A 26,401-nucleotide genomic window follows, 5' to 3' on the forward strand; every position below is an offset into this window, starting at 1 on the left:
CAAGCAGTTTCATCCAAACCAGTCTGATAAGAAGTTTGCACAAAAAAAAAAAAAAAAAAAAAAAAAAAAAAAGTGGGGTTGCAGTTAAAAAAAAAAAAAAAAAAAATCCTTATTTAAACCTAAAGATGCACCATTGCGCATAACACCATGCGAAGAATAGAAGCAGTGGTCTACTGAGCGTCAGCAAAATCATGTGGTCAGATGAGTCATCCTTTACCCTATTCTGAACAAGGACAAAAAAAATCTTTAAGCCGCAGACTCCTTTCGAATCTTTGTACTCAGTCAAGTGCATTTCTGTGATGTGGTTTAGGTAAACTCAACCCTTTGGTGAGCAAAGTAAACGCTAATACATAGAAGGTTTTTTTTTCCTTTTTAAAAGGGCTACTTTCATACTATGGCGAAACATCTCTGTCTCTCATGTGGTCGGTGTCTTTCAGAATGTCAGTATAACACGATGAGCTCGAAAACAAGGACATCTCAGTTACCAGATCTCAATCCATTTGAATACTTTCAGGAAATTCTGCTGCAACGCTGTCTCCTACCACTATGAATTAAACACCAAATGATGTAATCTCCCATGAAAGAGTGGTGTTGGATCAAAGACTTCCAGACACTAGCAGGCACAGCTGTTAAAGCAGCTTGTGGTGCCCAAACATCCCATTAAAACACTTTACACCAGTGTTTCCCTTATTTTGGCAGTTACTTTCATTGATTCTTCTCCTCCGTACACATTCCGAATCACAGGTCTACATAAATGCATGAGCCTATGCTTGGAAGGCAGGACAGCAGACGGCACAGAGCGGGGTTGATTTGGCAAAGCATAATTCCACCGAGTATTTCATGAGTTATGAGCACACATGAGTTTAATAATTCAAGATTCTCAGAAGTTCTGTATAAATACTTCAGGACACAGTCTGCCACAGACAATAGCATCCTCTTTCTGCGAGTAAATACTATAAATATCATATTAGCTCCTAAACTGCTCACCTCCTAATCAACATTAGAACAGTTATATAAAGCACAGTGCATTCATGGTCATGTTGTTTTGCACTTTAGGGAGACACCCCTAATCTCCACATTGAAAAACACACTGTGCGCGCCTTACAAAAATACCCACCCCTGAATGACTAATGACTCAGATTTTCAAAATGAAAAACAAAACAAATGACCAACATAATTAAGTGCAACTCGCATGCCTTAAACAGTGACATACAGGTCAAAAGAACTGATTTCATAAAACATGAAAAGACTAAACAACTTGATCTTCAGTTAATATGCCCCTCCCCCCAGGATTTCGGTAATCAGTACCTGATTGAAGCTAGGGTCCTCCACCAGTGAATATTTCAAATTTTCATTGTTGTCCTCAATCGACTTAACAATTTGTAAAGTCACAAGACAAAGAAATGTGATGAAACATGCAAGACAATGGGGAACATTCGAATCGAGAAAATTCGGTTAATTGTCAGAAGGCAGTCTGAACAAACTGGTGTGCGATTACAGTAAATGTGATTACATCTGGCTGTTTGTCAAAAAAAAAAAAGTCAAATAATATACATTTGAAGTTATTTCTGACAGACAACCAGATTAAATGACAATGCATATCCTGGAATATCACTAAATTGCAGTACATTGCATTGAAAATTTCCAGGTACTGGTCTGTAATCAGGAATAAATAAAGGCAACACAGAGCCACACACATGGGAATATTCAATGCATTGGGTATTGGTTTTCAAACAGTCTGATTTACAGTGTTCACCAGTATGCCTTAGAGAGCACAATTAGTAGTAATTTTGACAGATTTAAAAATGTTAGACCACATTTAACAGTCATTATGACATATTACAGGGATATTAATTACAAAACATAGTCATGCAAGGAAAAACAATCATTAACATCAGTGGACATAAGTAATGGCACAAATACAAGCTAAAACCATCACACAACTCCATTCCAGGTTCTTAAACCTCTTGGCAAGAATCTGGAATAAGACAGCCGATGGCATTTAGCCATGAATCTTACTTAAAATACAGACATCAGGACATTAAGAATGGCACTTTTATCTTAGATAAAAGGCTGTGAAACAAGTCTTACAAGTGCAGTAAATCTTCAAGTCACCAGTGTGCCATTACTCTTGGGAAAGGTGAATGACTGAGAAGAATGATTATGGAGGAAGTAGAAAGGTACCTCGTTACGTTGACGTTTCTTGGTGAAGATGTTTTGGATGAAGGTTTCTTGCACCTCCTCCTGTTTGACCAGGTACTGCCAGAGTCGTTTGACCGGCAGAGCCGAGCGATGTCGGGACCTAAAGGCACAGACGGCCTCCCACCGTTAGTCTGTCAGGCCTTGATTGGCAGGCTTAAAAAACAGTTATTACTAGACAAGATACCCCAATGGATGAGAGGACACCACCTCACTGGATGCTGATGTTCATGACTGGGTGAAGTCACACAGTACAGGTCTAAGTTTCAGTTTCACTGTCGATACACAATTACTGAAGTTTTCGGTTTTGTTCAAACTGAACATGTCCCTCATCTTCCTCTCTAAGAAAGATCACAAAATGCAAAAACTATTTTAAGTACAGACCTGAAGGGCGTGTTAGAGGGTTCAAACAGCGCTTTGTGTCGAAGCAGAGCTGGGCCAGATGTGGCAGCGTCATCCATGGGATGGGCAGAGATATATTTTGGGGGTGGACCTCCAAAAATTTCAAGTCGTTTAAGCAGCACCTGCTCCCACCGCTGCAGGGTTTTCAACGCAGCGTGGCACAGCGGCGAGCCAACCGGCAAATCTGAATCGGATTCACACCATCGCATACCAGCCCAAGTACCCACGCGCACGCACAAACACACACACACACACACACACACACACACACACACACACAGAACTTACTGCCTTGCAATAAATAACAACATATGGCAACATATGTGCAAAACGCTCATGGCAAATGCTTCTTTCAAGCGGCGTGTCCTTTTCAAGACGACCTTACACAAACAACGTTTCATTAAATACCAATCATCCTCAACAAAGCAGAGTTTGAATGTGTGTGTGTGTGTGTGTGTGATTTAGCAGCTCTGTGTATATTACCCAATAAGTCATGTCCAGCCATGGGATAGAATGATTTCAAATTGGCAAGGACAATTTGTACCATTGCCAAGCGCATCAGACACCAACTAAGAACAAAGACAAATGGGCGTTTTATTAGACCTTGTGAAGAGACATCATTAGCTTTAACCTCAGAAAAAAAAACCCAAAGTGGGCCAAAAGTCTCATTATTCTCAAAAGCTGTCGTACCTGTAAGAATTGTTATTAGAATGCTCTTGTAGTGGAGAGCTTGAGTCAGAAAAGTCTCCAAATTCATCTTCTTCGTCATCCTCATCCTCACTGCCCTGGCTTTCCTCTGAGTCATACTCCACTCGGCTCTCAGAGGGTGGCAGGAACGGCTGCAGGAAAACAGGAAGTCAGAACAACAAGAGAATTCAATTTAGATGACACAAACATAGCTTTCAATCATAGTCCTTCGCGTCGGAAGTACTAAAAGTACTAAATGGACTGTTTTCTACAAAGTTCATGCCAAACTAAACCTTGACCAAAGTTTTATCATACTATTTTTAACTCGTGACCTTAAATATAATCTCAGTTAGGTGGCCTCACAGCACTTCAATATCATTTAAAGGGAAGTCGCGTCACAAGCTTAAAAAAAAAAAAGTCTGGCACTGAAAGGTAGTCAATACCTTGGCAATAAAATAGTCCCAGATGCTGAGTTCCGGGGGGACAAACCGCTCCTTAAAAATGGAGGTTTCCTGCTCTACCACAGGGTTAACAGGACTGGATGGACTCTCAGGCATCTCTTTGGAGCCACTCCTGGATGACATCAATCTAAAGCGTCTCTGTCTCCTCTCTCCTGGCTCCTCACTCCCAGCCGACACTGAAATTGATATTCAAATGTAGATAAACAAGAGCACAGATTGTGATTCACTGTTTCCGCTGACTAATCTGGCCATTGACGTTTATTAATAATGTATCAAAGGTGATTTAATATGGACGTACAACCCTATTCCTGTGTAAGGTTAGGTTTTTTTTTTGCTGAATTTAAACTGACCAAAAGTGTCTTTAAGCAAGTGCTTAAGAAAACTTTTAGTGAAACTTAGCATAATTAACAACTGAAAAATACCCAACCTGGTGACACACTGGGTTTCTCCACCACAGGAATGCGGGCTCCACCGCCAAATACAGCGACCCACAGCTTGCTGTTGAGTGGGTGCGCAACTATGCGGAAGAGCTCGTTGCTGGAGTGGGTAGCAAGTCCATGTACAAACAGGCTGAGGAAGACAGCAGTCAGGATCTCACAGAGCAAAACCGCCAAACCTGGCTGATTCTCCTCACCTGCCACATTCAGTAGCCGAATCAGAGCCCCGATACCTACAGCAACCGGGCACAGACCAGAAAAGAGAATGAAAATATATCTCAGCACCTCCTTCAGACTGCAGTATGTAGGTGAACTCATAGCAGCCTGTGTATGGATTTCCATTGAACTCTCCTGAACCTCCTAGAATACCTGAATGAGGAACTAGAATTCTCAAGAGCCTCTGATGAGTTGATTAATCAAGCTCAGTGTTATTCAACTCCTTGTTAGAAGAAATCTTGATGGCTTTTGTTGTTACTACACACTGCCTGGCTAAAGAGTGCATGCACTTATTTTTGCAAGGAGAAATCAGGGCTAGTCTTCATAAACTGTCTTAGTAACCCAGCCAGGAACTACAGAAGAAAAAGTACCTTTTCAAGCTCTCCTCTGTCAGAGTCAGACACAGGAGGTATTCATAAAGCATTACATTCCTGCTTACAGCAAGGAGGACAACTTGCTTCTTACAGTGTTTCTCGGAGTAGATTATAACAGCTAAAGTAGTGAAATGGGGGTCGACGTTGATGGATTTTGTTCATTTTGCTCAAATGACACAATGTCTGTATGACATATCAGAGAGAATTATTCTCTTTTAGATTCAAACATTAAGCTCCGCACAGAGCGTGCCAAATTTCTGGATACGGTTGAAGAAATGCTCCAATTAAGTTCGTCAAAAACTGAACATCCCCTCTGTCAAAACTATACCTCCACAACAAAGCTGCACCATTGTTCAAATGAAAGACATTGTTCCTGTTACAAAAAGTCCTTGGACGCTGCCATGCCTGCGCTCCTCCGTCAGTTCATAAGTACTTAGGAAACCTCATGCAGTGTCCTAAATTTTAACCCTGCCAAAACACGCAACAAGTCTTACGAACAGCTTTTAGGCCCAAGCAAAAATGCACAGCCCTCAGAAACCCTCTCAGCATTTCTCAGGACTGATTCCTACCCTGTGATGGTGCTTTATGATTACCAGCTCAGTCCAGTGTCACAAGGAGCCCTGGACCCAAAGCCTGTCCTCTTACAGCAGATACATATTCATGCATTTCTTTCATATATGGATTTACCAGGCCACTGTGCAGGAGAGGTGTTGGGAAGGATCGTCTCGTCCATACTCTGAGCTCTGACTGGGTGTTGATGGGCCAGCAGGACACTCTGGTAGGCAATACCAGTGAACTGGTTGATGTGGCTAGAAAGAAAAGAGACATGATGACTTCCATAAGGAAAAGACATATAGCTCTTGGTTTCCTGTTTTAGGTGAACTGAAAGAGACGAGCCCTCATAATGGATGATCAATGGGACCAATAAAAAAGAAAACCATAATATGGTGCAGCACACTCTGTTTATAGTTTATGACACTTTCTTTTTTTCTTTTTTTGGCTAATGCACTTACTTTACTCCCTAATACATCTAGCAGAGTGAAGCTTAATGCAATCATGACTATGTCTTATGTACTTATGGTCATGATCTGTCCCCAGGAAATGCATTTTGCTTTAAAAAAAAAAAAAAGGGGGGGGGGGGGGGGGGGCAGGGAGAACATCACTCTGGGGTTTTGCGAGCTGTGCCTGACACCCCTGGAGTGGCCACTCCATCTCACTGTTATATTTTGGATGATTCAGCATTAATGTTACATTTATATTGATATGTATGATAAATAGTTGAAAATGAAGATGAAGAAGGTCTTAACCAACTAATATCAAAAAGCATTTATCCTTAGTTCTGCTCAGGAGCAGCTATTTTCCCTCACAATGTCTTAAACCGCTGCCGTATTAGTCATTTATTTAACAATAATCATGACAGCTAATGTAATTCTAACTGCTTTAAAAGAGGCTTTTAATCTGTCAAACTGGGCATTTGTTGGGGTGAATATACTCACGGCCTGACACAAAGACTTCTTTCATCTTATTGAAGAATTTTTAGCCTCTCTAAAAAGTCATGTGGTAGCCCAGGGCCATTGCATAATCACATGACAGTCACACAGCAAGGTCATTCGGTCAATCCCAAAGCGACACATATTTCACAGACTCTAGCCTGAATATTTTCAGCACGACATCAAATATTCGCTCACAAAAAAAAGAAAAAAAGGTTTAAATGGCAGAATGTGAATGTACTATAAACGAAAAAAAATATGTAATTGCACAAAGGAATGCAAAGGAGGTCAGAAAAACCCCGCTATGTTGTCGTGTTTGTCTAAGTACAGGGCGTGCTGACAGTTAAATGGCTGTTGTGAATGCGGATGCAGAGTGAAGTGTGAGAACAATAAAAACGGCAGGCCAAGGGTTTAACCCACCTGTAATTGTGGCCCTCGCAGAGACACTGATAGATGCAGGCAGACAGGGAGGCAGCCAATGTGTGCATCACATAAATCTGACAGAGCAGCAGTTCAAAATGGATTATGACTGTTGGACCCACAACGCTCATTAACATTTTCAGAAGCACTGCTTTTCACATCGTTTCAATAATAATGATAGGAAAAAAAATCGATTTTTCACATTGTGTAAGGGTGAGTACAAAGGATATTTAGGAGCATTTCAATTGCATAATCAATTATTAAAAAACAAACAAACAAAAAACCCTTTCTGACCTTGTTACTGATGACGTCCGGGTGTGGCGGCGAGTCCAGGGCATTGATCGTGTGTAGGATGTCATGGGTGAGATTGGTCAGATGGACAATGGGGTTGGCAACCACAGTTTTGAAACTTGCCGTATACGCCAGCAGAAGGGGAACAGAGGCTTGCTGCTGAGTAATGAGGGCTGAAGTCTGGACGCTGTCGTCCTGATGAGAGACAGCGACACAGCAAACCAGTGTGTTTAATTTCAACATCCTACCAGGCTATTTGCCATTTAAAGGGAAAAATTGTGGGTCAAACAGCTAACTGAAAGAAACAACAGGAGAGGGGAAAAAAAACATGTTTGCATGCAATACGGATTCATGCTGAGTACAAAGGAAATAATAGAAATTAGAGTAAAACTGCAGAGAGAAGCTGTCACTTGTTATAACAGCTGGGCCTGATGCTCAGTAAACTCTAGAGCAAACTATGTGGATGTGTGTGTGTGTGTGTGTGTGTGTGTGTGTGTCTGTTTGTGTCTCTCTCTCTCTCTCAGGCTGTTTGAAGCTTCAACGTGACAAAAATAAGCTCTGCTCTACAGAGCCCCAGTGCACCAGCTCCATCTGTCTGCAAACGCGGAGACTGTCAGCCTCCAGCTGACTTAGACACCATTTCGACCAGCATATTTCCCCCTCACGCTATGATCACTATGATGTGTTTTTGGACTTGATGATGTTTTTGTTGTGACAAATTTCAACGCAAGACACTACAGTCACAATTCCACACCACTTATCCAAAATATTTTCTTGAAAAAAAAAAAAAAAAAATCCACATTGATACATGGGGTGTAAAATCACCGTTTTTGTAGCGTATGATGATTCTCAGGGGTTATTCTTTTGAACAAAATTTTTATACTGTCTATTACAGGTGAGTATTCATGTACAAGTAGCAGCAACACAGTAAATATAAACAAGAGTATTTCTCAACCTTCACTACTCCATAGCCCATGAGGCATTTCACAACTATCAGAATGCTTTCTAAATTTTCCAGATCAACTGATTATTAAGCTCTTATTTGACAGGAAAACTGCGTACAAGGTGCATCTGGTAATTTGGCAAGCCAGAGGAGACTGATGTAACTTACCTGCTGTGACTCTTGCAGAAGTAGGATGAGCTCCATCCGGACTGAGGCCAGTCCGCCGCCATGTGACCCATGTAGGCTGCAGTAGCTCAGGAAGATGCGCAGCAGAGGCTGGTTCCTCTGGAGCCAACGCCTACGACCACGCTGCAGCTCCTTAGCTTGGTCCATGCTCTCCTTGTCTGGACTCGTGTCCACTGAGATTCCCCCAGGTGGACGCTGGAGGTCTGGGTTGTAGCCACAGCACCCCTGCAGTGCCTCCACCTCCCGTTCCAGCCAGTGGCAGAGCTGGTAACGTAGTTTTCCTCCATCCAGTTCGTAGCCCGTGGACAGCGTGCGCAGTTCGGTTGTGAGAATTTTCAGGCAGGCGCTGAATTTGAGCCGGGCGGCTAGTATGTCCTCGGATAGGGCAACGTCGTCTTCATTGGACACAGATGCGTCCGTTGAAACTGAGGTAGCATCTGGAGGAACAGCAGAGCTCTCCTGAGGCTGGACTGCTTTCATGGACAAGCCTCGCTCTTCTTCATCTTCACTGCCATCTTTGTCACTGTCCCACTTAAGCTCCAGAGGTTCATCCTGCAGGGTCAAGGAAGGCTGACTCCAGTCAAAGCTGAGCACAGAGTCAGTGTGGCTGTGGTCTTCTCGAGGGGAGGAGAGGGAGGAAATGGAATCAAAGCCATTAAGAACCGGTTGGGACCAGTCAAGACCTGATGCCTGGTCTTTTTTGCTCCCGCTAGAGAAATCGGAAGGATTCTCCTGGTTGAAGAGAGTTTTAGACCTCTTCACAACTTTGGGCATCTTGGAAAGGACCTCAAGAGCCAGCATGGGACAGCCAGCCTGAAGATGCGCGTAAGCAGCTGTGAAGAAGAGCCTCCGCTCCACCAGGCTGATGGAGTCAGCTCTTCGACTCTCTGCAGTCAACCCTACTTTGGCACGATCGGATGATCCAAAATGGCGGCGAAGCAGCAGGGGGTGTGTTCTGAGGTAGGTATAGAAGTTAAAAACCTCAGGGTTACAGGGAGACATGGCCGTGGTACCTGAAGTGATAAATGCATTAAACAAAAGAAAACATTAGTCATTAATACGGTCAAGCAGACAATGCAGTCAAATAATGAGACACAGACTCACTGTGAAATGTAACAAATCAAGGTGGTGTAAACTCTGCTTTTTCAGTCTAAATCAGCACCAAAAACCTTTTGACAAATCAGGCAGGTTTAACAATTCATGAATAAACAAATGTAGTCCTGCAAAATGATTAGTCTTTAATACTATTAATGGAGATACAAAGTCTGAATATAAAGACAATGACTCCATACTCTGCTGTGATGCATGTCCTCCAGGTTTGGAAGAGGAGCTAGGTTGCTCCAGCAGTGTGTCCAGGGCCCGACTATAGTCATCCAAGACCCAGTGTGCCATGCTGCGCAAGAAGGGGTCCTGATGTGTCGGGATCTGGTGGTCCTGTCCCAGGACATATCTCTGGAGGATCCGTTTGTATGTGGAAGAGGTCTCAAACTCAGATTCATACAGCCTGCATATCACCAGGGCTAGCTGCAAGTCCTGCATCTTCTCAAGGCAGACCTGAGTGCATAAACATCCATCCAGAACAATTCAATAATATATTCCACATCGGGAAGGAATTCAGATTATATCAATGTATATATTAATATCTCCCTCTAGTGTGAATTTACAATTTTAATAATCCCCCGAAGAAAAAACCAAATGAGGCAAGAGAATCTAATTAAGGTAATAACCAGTTTCATTATTGTCTAGTGTTCAAATATTACAAATGCATTAGGCAAAGGCAGAGCTTTAAGCAAAGGTTACAAACACAACATTGCTTTAGCACTAAAGTTAATAGTCAACAGACTTTTAGTGAACTTCATGAACTTTTATGCTTCTGTGTTTCCTTTGTGCAGAGTGAACTGGAAACAAAACTTTATGGAGAAGTTTGTTTTTTTAGCACACTACCAAATCTGCCCTGTCACTTTTCAGTAATGATAGCAGCATTTATCTCAAAAGACATTCAAAAAACATCAAACAGTATATCCTTCACAAAACTTTAGAACACTCATTCCTAAAAATATATTAAAACAAAAGTCCACCTCTCAAGCTTTAAAATGGCCCATCTTAGGATTTCAGAAAAATAAAAACGTATTGTGCAAAATACTGGTGAGCTTCTGAATACTTAACCTCCACAGCATCCTTCAGAGACCCCGCGAGAAGGAAGAAAGCAGCCGAGTGCTGAAAACGTTGCTTGCCAAGCAAAGAGAATGCATTTTTCAAGGCAGCCTTCCTCCACCGGTCCTCACTGAAGTTTTTACTGAAGAATTCAGTCATCTTCACGTTCTTGTGGGACCTTCAACGTAACAGAACTTTTTCAGCAAACTTGACACACTTTGAGACGGAACACCGCGTTTGGTTTATATTTGCTGACAGGAACACGACACAAGAATTCACAAAGCAAGAAATACCTGTACAGTCCCCAAACCACTGCTTTCTTCTTCATAGCAAGATAAAAGAGCGCTGCGTCCAAGGGATCATTGTTTCTTTGAAAAGATGCTTTTGCCACCTGAAACAATACATAGCTATGGTTGATTAAAAGACCTAGAATTGCCTGGAGTAAAAGCCTACTTTTTCTGAGGTTTATTAGGAATGTATTCAGGTCAACAAAAATAAAAAGATTATTCACACTGAAAATATCTCTTTCAGACATGATGAAGGACATAGTAATTTCTAAGACCCTTCTCTTATTGAAATATACAGGCAAAATTGACTACTGACTTTATTACCCATTCATTTTTTTTTCTCTTCAAGACATATCCTTGTTAGTTACACTAGTGAAGCATGCACACATACTGTCTTATCTACACAAACCTTCTCCATGCACCGGCGAAGTTTATTGGTGCTCCGGAGCCACCAGCCCACCCCCATAGCTCTAAGCTCTGGCCAGGTTGGCTCGCCTTTCTGCATGGCTGGCAGCATGTTAAGCAGCTCCTCTTCCGCCTCCGAGTGGAAGGCCCAGGCATAGTGACATGTGGACAGTCCTAAGAGTCAGAGCAAAGGTTACTGGATCAACCTCAAGCATCCTCAGACACCCTCATTCACATTATGACACCCAATGTTATGACAGTATAACAGCAACAGTATAGCCAACCCGTAGCAACTGAAATTTAGCACCAAGACAGAGGAGAAAGGCAATGAAACGCTTAGAAATGAACACAGATGCCATCTTTACTTTAGGATATATATTTTGTTATGTGCTAGGACTTTGTTTTTCAGCATACCTTGACACTGCAGCTGGGCTCGGTGAGCAGGAGGTAGTGAGGTTAGCAGGAAAGTGTGAAGGCGCACAGCCAGTAAGAATCTCAAACCGCATTCATCCAGTGTCTCTCCACCTACCGAATAACATCATAACGTATGTAAAAAGTTTATGCCTTCATTTGAGTAATTTAGCAAATGATAATGACTAGATTGCTTGAATTTACATGATGAAATAAATTCAAACTAACATCCTATATTGCCTTTCGGTGCAGCTCGAGCAAGAATGTGATTTGACTATGATACATAAAAATGAGGCAACTAGACATTAGTGGCAGTCGAGTAGAAACACAAGAGAACAAAAGGATTCTTATTGTCTTATATCTTGTAGGATATCTTGATTGACACAGATTATGAGCTCTGATTTACAAATCACCAGTTTTGTCTAATGCCTATTATTTCACAAAAACAGCCAAATAAACAAGGAGTAATCACCCTGACTTTTGCCTTGGCTTTCCCCAATGTCTATGCTGGTTGAAGCGATGGTGTCAGCCAAGGCCATCAGAGACATCTGTTCCATCCTGGTCAGGCCCGGCAAGCTGGAGTTCAAAAGGTGACTGGACAGAACCTGGGCATGTTCCGGCCCAAAGCAGGTAGGGCCATACTGAGACAGGTCAATGACTTTGGCATTGGCATCTTCCTGGTCGCCATCCAAGGGGTCTAGTTCTTCCAGAGTTGGGTGGGAAGCCTGGAACAGCTCGTCATAGGCATCTGTGCGACCAGAGCCTTGGCCGTTGTCCCCGCTTGCACTGGCCATCTGGTCTTTGGGCTGGGGGGTCACGTCCTCATCAGCAGCCAACAATGCATACAGAGGAAGAGGCGGAATGGAGTCGATCTCAATGTAGTCAGAGATTTCAGCTTTGCTGAAGATCTTAGGATCCCGTGAAGTACTACCACTGGCGGAGATGGTGAGAGAACGCAAGCGACGCTCCTGGTTGATGGTGGCATCTTTAAGTGCCACAATCTCACCTGCAATGCATTTGACCAGGTGGGAAAGGATGGCTTTAGCCCGCCGAACCTTCCCCAGGTCCAGAAGCTCCATCAGCTGCACTGGGTGGTACTGTGGCAAGGTAGGGAACAGGTTGTGCGCAGCCTCAAACAACCCAGAATCTTCCATCTCAGCAGGAAGGTCATACATGGTTCTCTTTCCACTGAGCTTCTGGGCCAGACTTGTCATAGATCTGGTCAAGGTTTTCCTTGGAGGCTGGAGGTTTGGGCTGTCTTCATGACTCTGCTTCACAGCAGCAATAAGGGACGTCACACTGCCAACATCAGTATCAGAGGTTGTGGTTACTGCTGACCCAACTGGGGCTGGAGGCTGCCACTGGGAGTAGACGTGCATCTCGCAGTCCATGCCTACAACCAGGATGCCATCCCTCACCCAGGACAGGGAGACTGGAATGGGAAGGGAGCCCTCCACAGAGGAGACCAAATCCACAGCACGAAGCAGAACCAGCCGAGAGGAGTGTTGCTCTCTTGACCCCTCCTTTTTCCCATCCGACAAGCCCAATTCAGGAGGCTTCCCGGACAGCAGCCCATACATGTAGAGTCTGGAGCCCAGCCCCACTGTCAAAATATGAGAGCCATCCTCTCTGGAGACCCAGTCCAAATGAATAAGGCTCTTGCCTCCAGAGCCTAAGCAGTCCTCTTTCATCACTAAACCATCCTGATTGCTTGGCACAGTCAAGCTTTTATCAGAAGTGGTCAGGCTACAGCCTGGGGGGCTGGATCCATCTAAGCCAAGAGTCTGTTCCAGGACCCACTGGGAGCCTCCAGTAGACTCACACTGGAAAATACTCACGTGCATTAATGAGTCTTTGGCAGAGTCTAAATTCCTGTAGGCGACAGCCACTCTGCTGGTGTGGCAGCAGCTGATGCTCACTGGCCTGCCTGGGACATTTACTAAACTACTATTGGCCAGACCCTCTTCCGTGAGTAAAGGCCATTCCTCCCAAACATAAGACAGCTCCCCAGAGGCATCTGGTTCCGTAGCAGCTGTGACGCACCTCCAGAACCTTACACTGCCATCTGAACAGGATGTGGCCAGAAGATATGGCGCCCGTCCAGCTGGCTGCAAGGATGACGAACTCAAATGTCCTGTATTGGTTAAAATTATGAATGAAAGCAAAAACAGGCTGGTTTGTAAATGGTTGTTATGCAATAGGCAGTACAAAATGAAATAGACATTTTCTAAACAACATTTATTATGAGCAAGCAACACAACTCATTCAAATGGAGATTCTATACAGATTTTAGATTACTGTGTGTTCCAGAATAGAAGGTATCTCACAATCCCTGATAGTGACAGGCCACTGTGCACTCTTACCTGCTGCAGGTGTTACCCGAATGACTTCAACACCCTCAGGAAGATTTAGCTCCTGACTGAACACTCTTTGACTGGTCAGGGTGAGACGACAAGCACTCTGCAGGTTGGACGTGTTTAATTTGCTTCTGTGAGCTGGAGGGGAGCTGAAAGTCTCAGAACTAAATTGTGTGCAGTGATTAGGTGTTGGAGTAACAGGTTCTCGTTCACTTGGAGTAGACATTCCTCCTGAAAGATACAAAAATGAGACTTAACATCAAACCAATGAACATGAAGGTTAATTTCTACCAAGCCACTGTTAAACATTTAACATTAGACATTGTACAATAGAAGACGACTACAGTTCCCTGAGGTGAAAAAGAACCTTACACTCACCTACTGTTACAGGGATGGCTGCCAGCTGTAGGTGCCACATGTGTAGGAGTGATCTCCCGCTTTGTGAAAACTCTACCACCACCAAAAAGAAGCGTGCAGAGAAGACTGCCGGGCTTGGGGCTAAATGAAGTTCAATGGTCAAATTAGATTTCACAGAGCCAAAAAAGAAAGGAAGAAAGAAAGAAAGACAGAAAGAAAAACCAGAGTAACATCAGATGGAATTTTTCAGAGGCTCTCGTACCAGGCTCTGCGGGCGGAACGTCCTGTGCACAATTATCTTTCTTGTCGTTTCCCAAGATCAGGTCCTCTTCAAACACATGGAGCAGCTGGGTCTCCTTCCCCTGCTGAGAAGGGAATTAAGATGCAGTGTTAACCCAAAGCGCTCTGTGGAATGTATTAAACTGAATAGATACATGGGAAATAAGATATTGTGCCTCAACATTTCTTCTGTCAATTTGAGTCAACTGAAAGCTGAAAGAAGACAGCAAAAAAAAAAAAACAACAAACAAACAAAAAAAAAACCCCCAAAAAAACAGAGGTTCAGAAATGGGATAAATCAGCTTCTGCTTTGTACTGATCTGTGCTTGCTACCAAATAGACAGAGAAACAGTGGTATACATACAAAGTCAGTGATAGCATCAAGCTCGATTATGCAGCCTGGCTTTGCAGTTGACTGTTGACTTATGATATTGAACACTTCTCCAAAGTATTTCTGTGAAGCAGAAGGACAGAAAAATAGTAATGGAACAGTTTATGAAAAAAAATTACATGAACATATGAACAGAAATTACCAAAGACTTCTTACAGAAATGTCGGGGTTGGAGAGTTCACTCAGCAGTTTCTTGGCCTCAATAACAGCCTGATATAACCTTAAAGAGTGACCATCACTTGCCACGAAGCAGGCACTTGGCGAGTTGCCATACACACCTTAAAGAAATCAAAACAAATATTTCTTATGAACGTATTACTCAAAATGGCACATTTATTCTGGATGAATTCACAACTGTTACTACTATGTTATAACACTATAATACCTTAATATAGGTTGTATGTCACTGTACACATTCCATGGAAAAGCAGAACAATCTAAGATACTATTTAGAGACGATTTGGAGATTCTTACCCAGGCAGTTGCTAGGGATGAGCATGGGCAACCAGGCCACATTGGAAAAGGCAGAAGCATGGAGAGAGTTGATCCTGGCCAGTTCTGACACTCCTCCGGAAAAGGAGAGCGGCCCCACCGGGTCCACCCTCCAGAGGATCAGCTCACTGTAAATAGCATTGGGGTCCTGCGACACTGCACCCGTGGATACCTTGCTTCTCCGGCCAGGGAAGGGCCCCGGCGTGTGGGCAAGGAGGCCGTCCACCTCTGGGGTCTTAAGTGCGTTGTGGTGGGAGGTGGTGAGCAGCAACGGGAGGAGAGAATGGCACGCCAGGTCGTTGAGGTGAAAACGATGGCCGCAATAACGGGATTTGTGCGAGACACTGAGGACGGTGGAGAAGGCTGACTCCTCGGCGAAGCTTACAGCCCACTGGTTGAGCGAGCCGTCGTCATGCTTTGAGATCATGAGCACGTTTGGGGTGAAGATGCTCAAGCGTAGGCTGTTGGAGGCCTTGTTCTGACTCAGGCCAATCAGAACAGAGGAGGAACGAGCAAGGCCTGCAGGTCGCTGGCGACCTTGCTGAATGGCCAGGTCCACATTTTTGTTGCAGGCATACATTACCACACTACGGCTAAGAGAACTAGCATCGCCAGTGGGGAAGGCCACAGGGATCCGGGATACAAATGACACCTTGCAATAAGGAATGAATTATTTATCAGATGCAAGTTGCTCTTATATGTGTGGTGAAAAATGAATTTATTTTCTACGAAAGCAAATCCTTCTGGGATTGCATTATTATCATATTCTATTATCATATTCACAGTGTCAAGTGTGACGGAGAAAAGTATTTTTCACATCAACTGCACTGAATCATAGTTGATGGCACTTTTCATTTCTAGCCCTCCACAAGAACACCTGATTTAAAAAGCCACTGAATATCAAATCCTGCATTAGGTGAGTACACCAACTCTCTGCATGGGTACAGTAAAAATGTGTTGTCCTGCTGGCAGATTAGCGTACAAATTTCACATTAATGAAGACCTAACAAAAGAATAAGAATTCCCCACTGTGCATACCTGTGCTTGCCTGAACATTCCGGGGTGGTATTCGTCCAACCAGTCAACATGCCACACTAAGAGAGACCCATCCATTGGATGGATGCTGAATAACATGTCTGCTGCCTTGTTCCAATCCTCCAGCAAAACATCTACCTGGTGTTCCACAGCGGCCACAGGTAGGGGGACGACAGCAGCCTCCACTCCTGTCTCCACCTGTCGGCCTTCAGGCGAATCTGCAACAGCCTCCTCGCCGACTGTGGATCCAGTATTACGGTTTAGGTAAGTTTTGTTATGCATTACCAGTACTGCAAGTAGAAGTACCATCATTGGCAAAATGGACTGACTTCATTCATCCAAAGGGTACCTGCACTTCAGCCAGATTTCAACAGTACAGGCTTCAACATTCATCATCATATTGCTCTAGCAGACTTGTCTGAAATGAACTTTTGAGCACCACGATCACTATACTTTTTTTCTTCCAATATTTTGAGTTTGGAGTATGGGTGGAGGGTGGAGTAGGTGAAGTATGTTTAAAATGGATTCTGAAGAGAGATTCCGCTTCCATTTCATTCAGAAATATAGCTAAAAATATTGAATATTTACATAAAAAACTTCAGACAACTTTTCCATCAAAATGTTCATTTTCATACTTTGAATGCACGAGTACTTCTCAGCACTGCATCAAGAGGCGATGCACAAACGAACAAAACACTGCCTCTGTAATAAATAAATAAACTTCCTTTGTGATGTTCAGAATACTAAGAGCCTTGACCTGAGAAGCATGTGGATGCTTTGAAGTCGGCGAAAGACAGTCCTGTTACCTTCACTTAAAGTCAATAAGCCATTTCACCATCATAAAAGCAACTTAGGACATATATCAAAGCACCTGTCAGCAGAGTTATACTAACTACACATTCACATGATGGAAATCGAGAGCTAATCTACTCTAGCCCTCTGATGCATATCGAGATCAAAATATGCAGTCACATTCGCATTACAAGTCAGATGCCCTTGGAAAATCTGGTTTTAGCAAAATGTACAGAGCAAAGATACAGCAGAGAAAGCACTGGACACAGTGTGTCTGATACTGACCGTCGTCTGCCTGGCTGGCCTGTGGAGGGTTCTGCTGCTCCACAGTGTTCCGGAGCTGCTGGAGAAACACCTCCATGGACAGGGTAAAGTGAAGCTCTTTATTGTTGAGCCAGTGCACAGTGAACAAGCTGCCAGTTTCCTCCTCATCCAAGCCATTCAGAGAGGAAATAGAAGGAAGAAGGGGGATATCTGTGCCAAATGACACGCTTCAGTTACAACCAGCGCCTCTGACTGACTGCATTTCTTACATGTGGGTGACTCGCAAGAAGAGAGCAAAAGTAGGATGAATTTGGCACTGATATGAAATCGTTTTTCGGGGCAAGTGGAGTTTGAAGTAACTAGCATCCCTAAGTGTGGTCATCTGTCAGCTAGTTAAAAGTTACATTTGTAGTTAGTTAGCATTTTGTAAATGCCTTGAATTAACCATTCTTGAGGTTTTTGGAATTTTTTGCTGTTTTATTTTGAAATCACCCCTACTGAATGTCTGCATAAGTTAATATATATAGAATACGCAAAATAATAATGTTTAATTAGCAATGTATATACAAATTAATAAATGTATAATGTAGTAATACAAATTAACATATGCCGATACAATACTGATAATGACACTTCTGAACACGAATCACATTGAAACTATTATTAAAAAATAAATAAATGCAATTACTTTCTTAACAAGAAAGTAATTACATCTAATTATTAAGCAATAAAACCAACTTTTAAATCTAACTGACTTAATTAAATTCATAAATGAAAGTGATTTGCACTAAATAAGGCCAGCGATCACAGGTCTCAATTACTGGGGTGGATGGTATGTTGTGAGCCCTCAAAGCTAATAGCTAGCTTCTATTCCTCAACATAGAGCTGTTTGTGTTTTAGCCAGATTTTGATGCATTAACAGGGAAACTGGTCAACAATTTTATTGATGATGAGTTGAAATTTAAAATGTTTGCTTAATGTGCAGAGCACTTTGTGTTCAGTTTAGGATCCTCACTCAAATTATATTAAACAGATGCTTTCAGCTTTCTAGAAAATGCAAACACTTTTCAAGCAGGATGTTGTGGTCTATAGGTTTCTTCACACACTGACTTTTTTTTAACCTGACTTTTTAATAGCTCATTCATTTCCTCCAGAGCCCAAAGTGAAATATCAATGCAATCTTTGCAACAAAGTGTCTGTTCTCTCTGAGTGAGGGTTTATCGATGAATTCAAATTCCGCTACAGTTCCTGCTTGAGTACAAGAAAAGATTTTTGTATTGCTTTGTATTTTTTGTGTTTTGTGTTGCTATTCATCATTAATGTCATATAAGCCTATGAAAAGGTATGATATCTGTCTAAAAAAATTTTTTCAGAGCAAAGTGAAACAAAATTAAATTAAATAAAAAAGAAACCGCTGGCTGAACACAAATCATTACCTAATACTACTGGATATAAACTGTCCTAAGCATTAGATGAACAAATAAAGACCAAAGAATGGCTAAAGAACATGCCAGAGAAAGTCTGGAAAAGGTCCAAATTCTCAACACACATCCATAAGACATCAGAAGGAACACCAAATTGAAACAGACATTCAAGGCACCAGAAGGGCCTTACCTGTGGCTGGGTTGATACTGGCTGCGATGTGGAAATGGCAGAGTGCATTGGCATGTGGCGTATTGGTCCTGTGGGTGTGATGTTTATTCTGCGGTTGAGGGAACAGGCTATTGTGTGAAGGAATACCCGAAAACTTTGTCTGTCCTCTCCATGAGTCCTTCAAGTTCAGCTGGGGTCAAAACACAAAAGATAAGTTTATAACATATTTACAGACAATCTTATCTTATAGAATATTGCTACCCAGTGATGCTGAAGTTTGCATACCTATTATAATCCGCAATTAGCCTATGCAAGCATGTGGCCTAACATAAAACTGACACATCTTCAACAGCGTTCTCAGTACAGTTCCACATCATACCAGAAAAGTCTCCCTCCTCTACTTAAGAGCACTCACTCCGTCAGTCAACACTGCGTTCTAATTTGACTCTAATTTACACAGGAGAACAGGAATCTTTTGTGGGTCTCTGCTCTGATGTACTGAAAGGAGTTAATGAATTCTACATTTCAATCTGCAGATTATACCTGAACACTTCATTCCATTACTCATCATTCCTAGACACATCAAATGCCAGATGTGCTATGCCTTTTCTTTTCTGCTTTGGATTAGAACACCTTCGATCTCATTAAAGGTACAAATGCAAACCAGGACCACTTCAAAAAAACACCATTAAGAAATCTGTTTGATTTTAATGGATTTTTAAAAACTGATTTTAACACTACAAGTGTGGCTTCTGTTTGATCTTTTTTAATGGTTTCGTGGTAAGAGCAGTGCAACTGAAGAGTGTCGGCGAAAAAGCAAGGCGCGCGCGCACCTCCAGGGTATTCCGGCTCTGCGTTTTCATGTTGGGGGAGAGTTTCTTCGCGTCGCCTGACGTCTTGAGACTTTCGGTGTTGTGACTGTTACTGTGGTTGTGCTTAAGTCCTGACAGCAGACAGTCACTGGGAAGCAAAGTCTCTGCCCACAGGCGGCACACGCTGTCTTTACAACAGGTCAGCAGCACATTACAGACAGAACCCCTGGAGGAAACCAGAAAGGTGTTGTGCTCAGAGATGGTTTCGCTGCGTGTAGCAACCGAAGCTTAGTCAACCAGATAGTATCTTTATTCAGTGGTCAGTAATTATTATTACTTTGATCTGAAGTTCTTAAAAAAAGCATTAAAATACAGAAATACAAAGCATTATGAAGAATGAGGTAAAACATATTGGTACCACAGAGTCAATTAGCTGGGCATTATGGACTGTAGCTTTGGGAGTTCAGAGGACTTGAACGGAAATGTCATTTTCCCTCGGCATTGGTCTGACTCACTTTGGCATATATTTACTGGTCTTCCTCCATGAGAAGCCCGTGACCGAGCGAGGATGGGCCAGATAGATGAAGGAGAAGTTGATCTCACCCTGTGACCTCTGCTCTGGTGGTGTGAAAAGCTTAGTGACATTTGACTGCCATTTGCTTGTGCTGTACCACACTTTGACCAGGCAGTCATCCTGCAAGCAATATTGTCTTGTTAGTGTTTCAGTAGTGAAAAAAACATATCCCAACAGAGCAACAGCAACAGTCTATTGATAAATAATATTCATTATGGTATAAGCAACACATAGCTGACATACTGAGATCCGCTCATTACCCTCGTAAATGCAAACAAATCATGCTTTGCATACCAACCTGTCCTGCAGTAGCAAAAAACGTTCCATCTGGAGAGAACTTTATAAAGTGAATTGATGATGCAGTCCTGTGACCCAGAAAGAAGAGGAATTGTGAGGCTTGTGTCAGCTACATAGAGGCATAGTGTTATTTCTAAGAGCTCATACCAGAGACCAAAACGAAAAAGAAAAACAAAAAAAAAAAAGGTTTACACTTACTTGCACTGCCATATACACTTCCAAGAGCATGGAGGGTCACTATTTGTTGTGTTTGATTCTAGCTCTGTGTCGCAGTGGTAGCTTACATTGGACCATAATTGCAATGAAGTAGACCCCGTCAAGAGACTAGTACCTGTAACCATGGAAACAGGAATGACATCAACCACTCAACAACTCGGATAAAGTCAACTGAAAAAAAACAACCCTGTAAGACAGAAAATGTGATATATTTACCTGTGGGGTTCCACGCGAGGTTGTGTGCTATTGACTGCAAAACAAACTGGCCTGTTTTCTGCCAGTGGTACGTCAGCTTCTACAAAATATTTTTGAAAAATGCAATGTGCATGAGGCTTAGAAAATAAAAAAAACATACATTCTGTAGTAAATTTATTGTGTCCTGTATATACTCACAGATTGCGGCTTTTCCTTCTGACTGATGATCTGCATAGGCTCAAAGACACAGATGATGCTTCCATACGATGCTGCGATCTGTCAGCAAGCAGGTCAATCAGAAATCAGGTATTAAAAATACGTTTTCTCGATATTATTGTCTGCAGAAATATCGAATATTTTGAGTGGCGCAATGAGGGTAACATTCAGATTAACTGAGGGAATCAAAGCTCGTCAGACTTTCTTCCTTTAACAAGTTACAGTCAAGAAATAGCCTCTTCTTTTAATACATACAAATAGATTATTTTTAAAAATTTAACTGAACCTGTAATACATTGCACTCAGGAGTAGGGTGCAACTGATGACTATTTTAATAATTGGTTAATCTATGATTTTTGTCCTTAATTAATTAACCAATTTAATAATTATTTTAATGATGCTCTACATCAGGGCTCCTGCATTCCCGCCATGAGCATTTCCTCAGGATAAACTCATTAACACACCTTTGCTTATTACTAAAAGAAAAACCAGGGAAGCTTAATTAATTATCACATTTCATTGCACCACACTTTGAATCATCATTACATGCTTGATAAGACCGCGTGTAAAAATGTGTTTGTATAAGAAATCTTCAACTATTCTTCCCTAATTATCTATATTTCAATCTTTTTTTTTTTTTTAGATCAAATCTATGAAAATCCCACTTAACTATACAAGAGCAAGCAACAGAGCATTATTGATACATAGACTACTTCATTTCAACAAAGGAAACAGTTCACATGTGCAAGGGCAACTGCACAAATGTACACATTCAAACGCGTAGACATCTGCACTGGCCGCTGCCTTACTGTTAAACTGAATGGGCCAAACTGGACCAGGGAAAGTGAATTACTGATATGCTTAATAGTCATTTGTTTGCAGCCCTAATCAGGAGCACGTGCAACAAACAGATAGGTCAGAAAATGACAGCTGCCAACGCATGAAGTTTAATGAACAAAACATTCCACCTGTCTGAAAGACGTGAGTTAGCATCATGCAGGAATGAATCATTTCTGACACTGCCCACGTGCTTAGACAAATGACACTGAGTAACATACTTATGCACACAGCCAAAGCTTGTCTTAGGCTATGGACCTTAGCCTGAAGTCTGCAGATGGAAAACAAAACCAAAAGTGACTATCATGTCTACAGCACATGTCCTTCACATGACTGCCCAGCTACAAAGTCAAGTCTGAGCAAGATTGTTTTTTGGGGGGGGGTTTTTTAAGCTCTGTTTGAAAATGTGTCAACGAATAAACAAAAGATCCCATCTATACCTCTGGGGAATAACACCTTTTCAAAGCGTGATTCCCCAGGGCATTTAGATCACAACAGAAAACAAGCAGAGGTGGCTCTGGCTGTCTGAAATGAAGTAAAAACATTAGTCATAGTTTTCCAAAAAAGAACTTATTAGTGAGGAGAGCTTTTTATCCAAACTTCAGGCATAATTAGCCACTTCACTTGGTTAATTTTGAATCTTCAGAAAACTCCACCCAAATTCAGGTGCAAACCAAACCAAACCAAACCAAACCAAACAGCAAGTACTTAGTGCACTCTAAATGATCCGGACTCCAGTGTTCACATATGTGTGAATGCAGGTCTATATAAACCAGCATCAGCGCAGTGTATAAAACAACCATTATATTGATTTTACTTAAAAACCCTACAGCTAAAACACTTAACTGATGAAGCTAATGCCAAACGGTCAGATGATGTTTTTTGTTATGATAATTTCACAATCTGTATTCAATGATGTAACTGCACAGTTTGAATGATATAAAAATAGGTTTCACCAGGTACCTTTGTTAAGATGTTCACGCTTAAACATTTGTGTTCATAGCCAAGAACATTGCACATCAGAAGAACAATTAGAAATGAAACGGGGTATGGCACGCTCGTGGCGTGCCTTGTTTATCCCGCGGACCAGAACCACAGCGGTTCCATTACACATTCCTCCTTTCAGCTTTAGACCAATGACGCAACAAGCAGTGCGGCTACCCGCCTTTCTTTCACAAATCAAGATCTGCTGGAAACTCAGCGGTGTGTAACTAGATTAGTCTCAACAAACAGCTACAACAATGTGCCAAATTACCAATGGTCTGGACCAAAGTAAAAGTGAAGCTGCAATGCATTCATGTCTTGTTTTTTTTGTTTTTTTTCTTTCACCGCCAAACTGATCTTTTGAACAGAGACGTGATCAAACCCAAATAAAAGTGCTTGCAAAACAAAGCCAAATAAATAATCAGCGATTCTCAGCTGCACACTGCTATAGCCAGGGAACCCCCCAAGGAAGACCGACGAGACTGAGGATTACTCATTAATTTAATGAGTTCCTGATAGTCTTAATTCTTATTCAGGCACACCTGACCGTCTATTCATTTGAATACCAAGCGGAGCTGGCCTAACTTGTTTCTTAACATTTCCGACTGAGCTGATGTGCATTAAATAACCAAAGCATCTAAATCCAGTGTGTGTGTGTGTGTGTGTGTGTGTGTGTGTGTGTGTGTGTGGGGGCGGGGGGGGGGGGGGGGGGGGGGGGGGGGTCATGCCAGGGTACATGAATTAGGTTTATATAAACAGGTGCAATTAAAAAAACAAAAAACAAAATAGCGTCAGCCTCAAAATTCCACTGCTGCCATATTACCTTACTGTTCATACTAAATGAAAAGCATGATAGGGCTGAAATGACAAACCGAAGATTCCTACCTGGCCACCTTGGAGAGAGCAGTCCACACATCCCACCTGAATATTCCCATGTTTTGCTCCTGGGATGATCTGAAGTCTCTCAAAGTCGCTACCCAAAATCACTATGTCACAGCCAGAAGCGTATGCCTGCCATATGACACACAGGCAACAATGAAAGCCATTTAGAGAATAGGGTACATGAGACATTACTTTGTGGGTCATGAATATTTCTTCAAAAATAAATAAAATAAACAAAACACTTGTAATTTGTTTAAACATTCCTTTCATTATCAAGACTTCCATGGAATTATGGTGCACTTGTTGTCATTGCTTGAACACAAATACGTCAAGGATTCCTTGGAAAATCAGCTATGAGGTTATTGTATTACAGTACGCTCAATGAGATGCATGCTGAAGGACAAATGCACAAATGTGCACAGCATGTCACTGCTTAATCTGCATGATCTCACCTCTGCAACAGTACAGAGGGCAGAGAAATGAAACTAACCCAGTATTGATCTATGGTGAAGGAGACTCTGTACTACAGAATCCAATTCAACACACAGGGCACTAAAGCAGTGAGTTATGTGAATGACACCAGCCTTCAACGTGGCAGGCTATATTTTTCTGGAATCATGAGTATTTGTTGTATTTCTCAAGGCTTCTCTTACCGTGAAGGGTTCGTTGTTTATGCTCCCGACAGAAAAGCAATTGTCCCCTGGGTTGACTGCCCCAGTGAGAACTTGGTGGAGATTCATGGTCCTCTGTACACCTCTTTCTTAAAATAAACTCTTGGACCAGCTGAGACTCAGGAAAGACCAGAGTAACAACCTGGTCATTGTGCATCCAACACATATGTTACTAACAGCTCATTCTGTTGAAGAAAACACAAACCAAAACCAGAGTGGTTAGAAACAAACAATTTTGAGACACAGGACACATAGGCATCTGCGTGCATTACTTGGATTGACTTACTTTCAGTAAATAAATCAATCAATACTACACATTGTTATGTCAATGATGTATCTACGACGCGATCTTTTTCTGATGTAATGCAATGCGGACTAACATACTGTATATTAAGCAATGATTCAGTGTTCGGAGGACAATATCTGAACAGACGTACAGTAGCAAATGACTACACAGAACATGATAACTAGCAATCTTCATCTCCTATTAGCCAAGAGAAAAGTTTAAAATGAGTGATGTTTCGTTGAGACAAAATGTTTCATAGTACACAGAATAATGCAGCTTAGCAATTTCAACACGGCTTCACACATACGACAGAAACAGACCTTTTCAAACTCGTTTCACTGTGCAATCTGGAACACCAGCGTAGCTACTAAAAAGCTGAACAAGTTCCGTGTGTTACCTCACGTGATGACGGAAACAGGATGAAGTTCTCCTATCAGCCGCCTATCTAGATAGCTTTACCAGCGAACACTTGGTGCGAAAACTGGCAAACAGTACTAACGATAAAGCTTAACAGTCCTCCTAACAATGCAGAGGAATGAAACCCGTTTGCTTAAACTGGAAGCGCTGATACGTGCACATTAAATCAAATAACAATGATTTTAATTTGTGTCTGTTAACTTAATGTATGCCGACTAAGTTACTAACTAACGTTAGCAGTGTCCAGGTCAGACAGTCTTAGAATACTTGTCAGGCTACGTTAACTTGTGGGCTGTGTACGTTGACTGAACCACTAGCTAGTTAGCTAGCTGTGTCACAGTTTACATGACAGCAGTAATGAACGCATCTACAGTAATTTGGAAACAGTTTGCTGCCAAACAACCTCTTTAATATGGCATTAAGTTAGTTCTGGAGCTAGATGCAGTCTAAACAGGGAACAGAAATTAAGCTAGTTAGCTAGCCATAGGACGTTGGTTAGCTATGCATGTTGACATGGCTGATTCATGCATCCAAACCTGGCATAAAGCTATTTGGTTAGCTGTCTCAGATATGACTTCAGTTTTCATATTGAGACGTATTTCCCAGCTGGTCAAGTAAAGTGTGTCAGTCTTACCTCACGGATTTGCTGAATTTGGAATACGATCCAACAGTGTTGGTTAGCAATTCCATTATGAGAGATAAGCTGACTGCTTGTCAGTCATAACTTCAGAGCTATCGCTACCTCAGTTAGCTCCTAAATGTACCGCTGGCGTTAGCTTGCCAGCTGCATGATGTTTGTTAAGGTGCTTCCAGGTGCGGTGCATTGTGGTCGTTGTAGTTCATAGGCAGCTCGTTCCCGAACAGGGAATGTTCCTAGGACTGTCATGTAACCTGGATTAATTTTATACAGTGTGCCGAGAAATATAGCTTTTTACTAACATGTTATCAGTTTTTCGAACAGTTTTTAAGCTTATTTTTAAGATGGCAGATTGCACATATCTTTTTAAGACCCTGTCATACTTACTCATGATCATCATTAACACCATCATCACCACCTTCTTCTTCTTCTTCATTTGAGATGATGGAGAAGA

General features: G+C 42.1%; 1 protein-coding gene across 1 annotated transcript in view; it reads right to left on the reverse strand.

Annotated features, from left to right (window-relative positions):
- Positions 1–24,690, reverse strand: part of dmxl1 (Dmx like 1) — a 30,241-nt gene extending 5,551 nt beyond the window's left edge. Inside the window, 34 exon segments of the mRNA XM_030769356.1 lie at positions 1,309–1,371; positions 2,185–2,302; positions 2,584–2,785; positions 3,085–3,170; positions 3,292–3,440; positions 3,732–3,925; positions 4,177–4,419; positions 5,464–5,585; positions 6,687–6,763; positions 6,981–7,172; positions 8,089–9,119; positions 9,399–9,660; positions 10,273–10,438; positions 10,554–10,651; positions 10,957–11,126; positions 11,367–11,477; positions 11,836–13,497; positions 13,727–13,948; positions 14,093–14,218; positions 14,340–14,442; positions 14,721–14,810; positions 14,904–15,025; positions 15,222–15,891; positions 16,278–16,513; positions 17,334–17,540; positions 18,945–19,113; positions 19,757–19,961; positions 20,251–20,429; positions 20,608–20,674; positions 20,805–20,937; positions 21,039–21,105; positions 21,210–21,293; positions 23,940–24,065; positions 24,590–24,690. Of these exon segments, the coding sequence (XP_030625216.1) occupies positions 1,309–1,371; positions 2,185–2,302; positions 2,584–2,785; positions 3,085–3,170; positions 3,292–3,440; positions 3,732–3,925; positions 4,177–4,419; positions 5,464–5,585; positions 6,687–6,763; positions 6,981–7,172; positions 8,089–9,119; positions 9,399–9,660; positions 10,273–10,438; positions 10,554–10,651; positions 10,957–11,126; positions 11,367–11,477; positions 11,836–13,497; positions 13,727–13,948; positions 14,093–14,218; positions 14,340–14,442; positions 14,721–14,810; positions 14,904–15,025; positions 15,222–15,891; positions 16,278–16,513; positions 17,334–17,540; positions 18,945–19,113; positions 19,757–19,961; positions 20,251–20,429; positions 20,608–20,674; positions 20,805–20,937; positions 21,039–21,105; positions 21,210–21,293; positions 23,940–24,065; positions 24,590–24,676 (7,839 nt within the window). The 5' untranslated portion in view covers positions 24,677–24,690.
- Positions 24,691–26,401: the final 1,711 nt, after the last annotated feature.

This window comes from Chanos chanos, chromosome 1 (assembly GCF_902362185.1).
Source record: "Chanos chanos chromosome 1, fChaCha1.1, whole genome shotgun sequence".
Taxonomy (NCBI): domain Eukaryota; kingdom Metazoa; phylum Chordata; class Actinopteri; order Gonorynchiformes; family Chanidae; genus Chanos; species Chanos chanos.